At 47.0% G+C, this 8,707-nt stretch overlaps 1 protein-coding gene across 8 annotated transcripts in view; it reads left to right on the top strand.

Annotated features, from left to right (window-relative positions):
* Positions 1–776: 776 nt before the first annotated feature.
* The window catches only part of CRTC1 (CREB regulated transcription coactivator 1), a 53,211-nt gene continuing 45,280 nt past the window's right edge, over positions 777–8,707 (top strand). For 7 of the 8 annotated variants that reach the window (XM_030034063.2, XM_030034058.2, XM_030034061.2 and 4 more), the window contains exon 1: positions 777–958. In XM_030034063.2, coding sequence (XP_029889923.1) covers positions 833–958 — 126 coding nt within the window. In that variant the 5' untranslated portion in view covers positions 777–832. The remainder of the gene's footprint in view (positions 959–8,707) is intronic. The other variant, XM_030034064.2, reaches the window with a different exon arrangement.

The raw sequence follows: 8,707 nt of genomic DNA, 5'->3' as shown, positions 1-8,707 counted from the left end.
TGAAAGGGAGAAAAACCCCTCTGAAACAAGCCAAGTAACCTCTCAGTAACTTTAGACAGAAAAAAAATGTAAAATTGCGATTTTAAATTCGCTGGTTAAAAAACACCTGGCGTTTTAGAGATTTGGGATTTACCTCCCACTTCAGGGTACGGAGTTTGCTATTTGAGTGCCCAGCGAGCACACACCAACTCGCATCCCACACACACACACCTTTTTTTCCGCCTGGCATCACCCACGCAAGCCTGGCTCCGCGGCCAGGCCTGCTCGCTGTGCCGCGGAGGACACCGGTCACCGCACTAAGGACCGCGCCAAGTTTTCGGCGGGAAGCTCCCTCAGCCGCGACGCGCAGGGGCCTGCCCGAAGACGCTTGGCCCCGGCCGGGTCAGTACGGTGGCGGGGATACCCGCAAGCTGCGGAGGAGGCTGCTGCGATCCCAAGCGAGCCGTCCTCCCCCCGAAAGAAAACAACATAAAGCAGCGAGGGGGGGAACACCGGCCCCGCCGCCGCCGCCTCAGAGCGCCCGGCCGACAGCGCGCATGCGCGCCGCGCGTCCCCTCCCCACGCACATCGACGGGGGAAACCCCCCCCCTCCATCTACTGCGCAGGCGCGCCGCCGACCACCTCCTCCCGCGCGCGCCGCCGAGCGTGCGCCGCGCATGCGCCCCGCCGCCCCCTCGCCGCCCCCTCCCACCCCGCGCCGTCTCCGCGCAGGCGCCTTATCACCCCCCGCCCGCCCGCCCGGCCCGCCCGGCGCATGCGCCTCGCTCTTCTCCCCCCCCCCCCCTCCCGCCCCCCCCCTCCGGCGCGGGGAGGGGGATGCGGACGGGGGAAGATGGCGGCCTCGAACAACCCGCGGAAATTCAGCGAGAAGATCGCTCTGCACAACCAGAAACAGGCGGAAGAGACGGCGGCCTTCGAAGAGGTCATGAAGGATCTGAGCCTAACCCGCGCCCACCGGGTGAGGAGACGACGACGCTGCTGCTGCCGCCGCCGCCCGCCCAACCGCCCGCCCGCGCGCCCCCCCCCCCGCCCCCCCGGCCCCCCCCTCCCCCCCTCGCTCGCGCCCCCGGCTGCTACGGGTTTTTTGTCGGTTTGGGTATTTTCTGCTGCGCCCCCCCCTCCCCTCGCCCGTTTCGCTCTTCTGCTCGCTGCGGCTGTCGTTCGTCCTCTCCCCTGTCTGTTTCTTCTGCTCCCTCTTTTCGTTTCTTTTTCCTCGCCTCCTCCCCCCCCCCCCCGTTACTCTCCCTCTCCACCCCCCTCACACACCCACCCCCCTTTTTCCACACGCACCCCCCCCCCCCCCCCCCCCCTTTTTCCCGGTACCGGGCCCGGCCCGCGGCGAGCCCCGGGCCGGAGCATCCTCCGGAGAGCGGCACCTGCCACCCCGGGGGCAGGGCCTGTCGCGGGGGGAGTCCCCGGTCCCCCCGTTTGAGGGGGGGACACACGGACGACTCTGCCCCGGGGCAGCCCCCCCCCCGCCTCAGGTCTGCGCGGGAGCGGGTCCGGCTGGGTGGGGGCTCCTTTGTGGTGGGCTGGCGCGGGGGGGGGACCCCCTCTCCCCTGGGACGAGTCTGAGGGGGGGTCCCCGGTTCTTCACCACGGGACAGGCCCCGGGTCTGAGGGGGGGACACCTAGTTCCTCACCCCGGCACGGGTCCGGGTCTGAGGGGGGGGTCCCGATTCCTTCACCAGGGTCTGAGGGGGGGGGGGTCCCGGTTCCTCACCCCAGGACAGGCCCGGGTCTGAGGGGGTGGGGGTCCCGGTTCTTTCACCAGGGTCTGAGGCGAGGGGTCCCAGTTCCTCATGCTGGGACAGGCCTGGGTCCGAGGGGGTGAGGGTCCCCCAATTCCTTCACCAGGCTCTGAGAGGGGGGGTCCCAGTTCCTCACCCTGGGACAGGCCCAGATTGGGGCAGGGGGGGGTCCCCAGCCTTGCACCCGCCTGCCTGAGGAGCGCTTCCCTCAGGGCCCTGCGGAGCATCCCCGGGGCAGGACAGGCTCCTGCCCCAAGCCGCTGGCAGGTAACACCCTGGTTCCCCCCCCCCCCCCCCCCCAGCTGCAGGGCCGTGGGGGCATGGAGCACCCATGGGCATGCAGAGACCTGGCCGGAGGTGCCGGACTTGGTGTCACTAATGTTGTTCGTGCTATACTCCAGTTGTCGTAGGTGCAAATTGCTGCACTTCCAAAAATCCTCCCTGGCTTCTGATATCTCTGCAAAGCCCGTCAGCAGAAATTAACGGCGTAAGGAATGCGCTTTCCGAACATCAGATGCCTTTTCTGGTTTAGATATAGGGATGTCAGAGCTTTTCCGTGTGGTTCTTGTCTCACCTGCTTGTGTCAACATTTTTGTTTTTCTGTTAACTGTTTAAAGAAAATTTAAGGTCTTGTTTGTGGCTGAACCTTTACAGGAATGGGAATAAGAGAACATACGGTTGGATTTGCAGTGAAGTGTTTCCTTTTATTCCTCTGTGTCAGGATAGGGTAAATACTTGTTTTGAATTGGTGCTGCTGCTGGTCAGATGTAGAAGAAAAGCATGCTGCTTCTGTCAGCTCCTGCTTGGGAAGGTGTGAGGCCGAAGCTTTGTTCTTGCTAAACTATTTGTTGATGTTTCATAGAGGATGCTGTTCGAGTTAATTGAGAGCAGAGCGAGGACAATTTAGAGATGTTTGCAGTTGCTGGAGTCGTCTTGTTTCTTGCACCTCTGTCATGCCTGTGTAGCTCAGTACCCTGGGATTTTGCATTTTGGTGGTCGGTCCTTGGCTGCCACTCGAGAGTTGGGTATTCTTGAGAGTTCCTGAAGTCTGCGGTTACAGGTTGTCCTTCAATTAACTCTTATGTTTAGCATTCACCTTCCGCAAGATAAGTCAGAATCCTAACTCCGTTTCTCCCCAATCTGAGTGTTCCTAACCCAGGTTTTGCAGATGAAAACCCATCTTATTTTCACGAACCTGGTATTGAGGAAAGGACCCAAGATGAATAAGTTGTCTGAGGATTCTGGGTACTGAAGTGATGGAAACACTGACCAAATAGCTGAGTAAAATGTCTTCTTTGTAGACTTTTTCTTCTAAATTCCATGATTTCATCTGTGTTTAAAATGCAGTATAAAAGCAAAAAGGGGTTAAGCACAACTTTGCTGTTTGCTCTCATTTTCATTTGGCAACCAATACTTTGCTGTCAGTTTGAAAACGCGTTACTCAGTTTGTGGAAGCAGCCCAAAATTTCTATTGCCTTTTCATTATTAGTAATTGTCTTTTTGCAATGTTTACCATCTTGTCTGTTTTATTGTTAGTTACTGGTCGTAGCAGAGGCAGGGAACTACTGTTCCACCATTTCTTGTGCGTAGACATGCCGTTTCTGAGCTTACTTTCTGACTTGGTAATCTTCCACCTATTTGTGCTGTTCAGACCATCTGAGATTTTAAAGTTATGATACATCTTTCTTGCCCAGGACAAAACACAGCATGATATTAACTCCTTGTTTCTCTACTGCCCTCACCATTCAGTTGGGAAAAAAAGAATTCCTTTGAAAAAATAAATCGCTTTGGTTTCAAAAGTGTTCCCCTATTCTCAGGAGCAACAAAGTCCTGTCTTTCAGCTGGCAAATTCAAGAATGCATTTTAGCTTTTCTGGGAGATGCAGACCTTGTGAAGAGTCATGGAGGTGGGTGGCCGATAGAAGCACTGGAGCTGCTTAATTGTCTTGTGAGTGGGACCTTCGTGTTTATAATCCAGAGATTTCTGTGAGTCCCATAGTAACAAAGTGGGTGAGAAGAGGGGGAGGGTTTTTTTTCCTGTGTGACATTGACTCCTGTATTTTGCTTGTGGTTCTGCTCCTTTCCTTTTTTTATGTGAAGCACGAAATTTTAGAACTGCACTGGTTTCTATGTTTTAAGGATGGGTTGTTTACCAGGGCCTACTCTCAATTTCTGTTGTAACACAGCCCAGTGGTGCTTGCTGCATTGCATGTATTTACTCATACCAGGCTGTCACTGCCCTTTAAAATTGTAATTAACAAAACATTAATATGCAGGATAACACAGACAGTGCTGAACTCTTCAATGTATGGCTCTTCAAATGCTAGAGAACCTAAGATTATTTTTTAAAGAAGATTTGGGCATAGCTTGTGACCTGCATTTCAAAGGTGGTTCTTGTTCAGTTGGAGATGGTCTCAGGCTTCCAGGATTGTTTTTTTAATATACATTGTTAAAGTCACTTAGTTTTGAGGGATGTCAGCTGGAGCTGTGTTTGAGCTCCCTCTTATGGACCTTGCAGTTTTACCTTAAAAAAAAAAAAAAAAAGCCCCCCCCCCCCCCCCCCAAAACCCCTAACTCCAGAAACCTGCCAGCCAGTGCCATCTCCCAGCCCCACCTGCCTGGAGGGCTGTGCTGATTTTGATGTTACTGGATTCAAAACAGGGAAGAAAACCCAGGTTAATGGTGATGTTTGGAAACATTCTGCAAAATTCCAGCACCGCTTATACAGTCTTTTCCTGCACACAAAGCCCCTCATGCAGGCAACCTGCAGAAGGTGTCTCAGTGACCTACTAGTAACAGCACTCCTCAAAAAGAGGATCTTTAGTAATAACCTGTATTCCTCAGTGACACGAAACTTATTTTCTGTGTTCCCAAGTACATAATTCAATGTTTTGTCAATCCGTATGATGGTGCCATGACAGGGTTTGCTTGCGTATTTTCTAGGTGTTACCAAAAGTTTTGTGTGCCTGCGTTGCTTCTTCGAGTTCTTGAAAACTATGTGAAGTAAGAAGTTGGTGTTTATATTTTAAACCTGGATATTATTAATACAAAGATCCTGTTGTAGTTTAATTTTTTCAAGTGGAATATATTGTAATGGCATAGCTACCCATAGATGGCCATTTGACTGAAGTGCAGTTAAATAAAAATCAAGTGAAAACCCCATAGTTTGTATTCGGGTGTGTGTAAAACACATACACAAGCACACACCTCCCTGTAACAAAATTTGTACTTGTGTATGAGACAGTCACTCATTTACTTGTTCTTACTGGCTGCGGAAGAGATCAAAATGTCTCTTTGTACATTCACAGATCATCATTCGATGTAGATAGTATGCAAAAGAGTATTTAAAAGCTTAGTTAAATCAGGAATGCTAATCTGTGGCTTTAAAAATGAGAAACGCTAATGATGATGATGATGCAGTGTCTCAATGTTTCCTAATGTCTTCAGCATGTTTTTGTTAAATAATTTGATAAAAGAGAAATTCCTGACTATGTAATAGTATTTTTGAATGTCTGAAAGATAATAAAGAAATGCATCAAAATCAGGAGTAAGCCCTCCAAGTGCAGAGATTAATGCTTTCAGCTGGAAGTCGTTTTGTTCAAGTTAATAGTATCGTGAGTTTCTCTCAGAACAGAAATGTTAATTTTTCAAGCTCTAGACAGTGTTTTTCTTCTTTGTTACTTTCCCAGATATGGGATTTGGACCCAGAATTTGCACATTTCCAGACCAAGAAATAGGTCGCTTAGGCTTAATCTGTGATCTTCCTCTGATTTCTCTGATGAGGCAGGACACAGAACCAAGTCAGTTGGTTTCCGTAACACCAAATACGCTCCCCTCGTCGCAGCATCTGTACCACGGGCTGTGGGCATCACCGCTCTTTTGACAAACACAGGCTGGGCGAGTAACTGCATTGAATGTGCTGAAATAATGGTGCAGTGTCATTAGTTCTTTGAAAGAATTATTGTAAATCAGAAAGTGAAAATGCAGAGGTGAGCTACCCACAGGGGCACAAAGAATCTCTGTTCTTGTGCAACGCTCGGCTTTCCTTAACTCATCTGAGCTGTCCAAGGTAAACATGCGAGTCGGCTTCTGATATGCCATGCTGGAGAACTCGCATACTTCAGTTAGCAGTGTAATGTTTCTTCTGGTAAACCCAGTCAGGTTTTTGTTGTGTTTTTTTTTAAGAAGACAATGACCTTTTTTATTATTATTCCATCATTACCATGCCTTACAGCTGCTTGCTTCAGCTCTCAGGCAAAGTATTTTTCTGGGCAGTGGCCAAGTCCGTCTGTTTTAATGAGGTAGCAAAGCTATGAAGGATCTGTAGGCACGTGCAACTATGATTGTACAACCACTGTATTTCAATGTATTAATTGTAATTCACAGGATGAACATGTGGAACTCGGCTCAGTGTGCTGCATTTCAGTTTTCTTTAGCTTCAGCGGTGGAGAGCATTTGCAGTAATTTGCATTTATAGAAGCAACTCATTTAGTAAGAGAATACGTTCTCGAGGTTATGTACAGTCAGCTCTTCCAACTCTTTGAGGGTGATTTGGGGTTTTCCCTCGAAGAGAATTACCGAGCTGCAAAGCCGTTTTTGCGGAGGTGACCTTTGCCTGTAGTTAAGATCCTGAAAAGTTTTAGGTCTGGATAGTGTTTTTCTTGGTCTTGTATTTACAAATTGAAGGTTGTAGTTTTGATGACTTTGAGTTATAGTTGCGAATATAGGAGCTACAAACCTCCTGTAGAAGTTACAGACGTGGCAAAAACATCAGTCAGCGGGAGGAGTTGATGGTGTGTTAATCTGAATTATGTGCTGGCATCAGTAGAAGGGCAGAGGTAGATGAGCGTTCTCTGTGTAAGTAAAGCATTAAACCACAAAACAGTACAACAGGAATCATTCACTTAAAGTATTTTTCAAGAATATGTTGTAGTGAGAAATTATATTAGTAGCCATGTGGCCTAGATGCCAACTTTCTTCAGTACCTGTTAAATGAAACAGAAAAGAGCTGTTCTTCACACAGCAGAAAAAAAAAACCCAAGCAAAAGAAGGGGAGGAAACCCTTAAGCCCTGGGAAGCCCATAATGTGATTGTGTATAAGGATGTGGTGTTGAAAACCATTTTTAACTGTAGTTCGGTTTCTCAGTCAGATGACCTTTTATTTTAACTTTTTAATCGTGTAAATGGCGTTTGTGTTTTTCTAGCCATCTTGGATTACCTGTCCTGATTTGGAAACAATGTTTATTGTAATTTGCTGTTCATCAAACCGCTTACTTCTAGTATTAACCATTTTTTTTTCAGTTTTATAATCAATTTATCGATGTCATTGATTTTAATTATGAAGCATTTACCGTACCTTATCAAGATCAAGACCCTGATTCTTTGCTGAGGCAGCAGCATTGTGCACTTTTAAGCTCCTGTAATCTTTCACTCCTGCGGCTGCCCAGTGCAGTGTTAGTGTGAGCTCCAGCATGGCCGTGCAGTGGGTTGCATCAGGGCTCGACCACATTAAATCAAACTGATGGGTTTGGGTTTTCTTTGAGGTGAGCTTTAGCCCCTGCAGTTTTCTGCTCTGACTAGACGTGTGAGTTGTTCTGGAAGAAATTATAAAGTATTTCTAGGCACTTTCATTGTAGTGGCAATAAGATACTAATTTGGCAAAAAGTAGACATGTTCTCGAAAATGACCAATAGGGATTTAAACAAAATGTCTTTAATGCTAAATATTTGTCTTTGGTTTCTATAACCTATCTCTAATTGCAAAGGAGCGTTTTCTTGGGCTGTGTTATAGCGGTTTTGTCAATCTCCCCGTCAGCTTCAATCAGTCTCTAATGGTATGTTCCACGCTGGCGTTAATGTTTCTGTACCTAATGTAGAATCTGAAACTCAAGTATACTTCAGGGCACTTTTCAGCAAATGTAATACTGTATCTTAAAAAAAAAATAAAGAAAATAAGCTTTTCTTTTTTAAAATAACATTTCTGGTTGTGATGGCTGGAATTTTACCCCAGTGTTTTTGTAGATGTGCTGGAGTAGCTGTTGCTTTGTAGTCGAGGGTACATGGTAGCTGACAGGATTGAAGTAAGTGGGTGAAAAGAAGCAAACTGTCAAAATCTGGTAGATTTTTTGTGAACATAAGCTTGCAGCAGTGTACATTTTGTGACGGTGACCAGTTGTGACCTCAGTGCTGCTTCCCTTTTTGTCTTTTGGTTTAAACTACTTGCGTTTCGATAAACAAATGCAGTCCCAAAGGCTTTGGTGTAAACTTGAGGTGGTAGCCAAACTTGTGAATCTTTACTAACTCATTAGCTAAGATCAGTGTATCTGATAGTGTGTAGGAGTTAATATTTAAAATGTAGCTCTGATTTGTTTTAAATGATTTGCATAGCATGTTTAGTGCCGTGTGAGTGATACCCAGGAATCAGATTTCTGTCAAGATCTCCATTAGTACTTGTTGAGCCAAATGAGCATTGCAAAAGTGCATATTTGTTAACCAGGGATGTTTTTGTATGATCTCATTGGTACTTTATAAATTATAAAGTTGTAACTGAGTGTTGATAATCTAGTCTTGTTTTGCAAATTATTTCTTGGGAACTGAAAATTCTTCCCCTTGTACCAGAACAATTCTTTGCAATAAAACAACGACAACGCTCACCCACAAAAAATGGGTCTTAAATAATGAAGTAGAGGAGAATTAAATGATGTGTTCTGGCTTTAGGCTTTAATAATTCTACAGCACTTCACGATCCGTGTCTAAAAGTCTGTATATTACAGGCAGTTTTTCTAAATGTGTATTTTACTTTCTTGCCTGCTTGGTCTATCACATTTCTTGACGACTGGGAAAATAGCCTCTGTGATATCCCTGCTGGGCTACTTGCTTGTGTTTTTTAGTATGGTTACTTATCACTACGTAGTAGTAAGATGTGTTAATGGCAGACTGCAGTTCTGTTAGATGAATT

Source organism: Aquila chrysaetos, chromosome 12 (assembly GCF_900496995.4).
Source record: "Aquila chrysaetos chrysaetos chromosome 12, bAquChr1.4, whole genome shotgun sequence".
Lineage (NCBI taxonomy): Eukaryota > Metazoa > Chordata > Aves > Accipitriformes > Accipitridae > Aquila > Aquila chrysaetos.
This window is presented reverse-complemented; position numbering and strand designations above follow the sequence as displayed.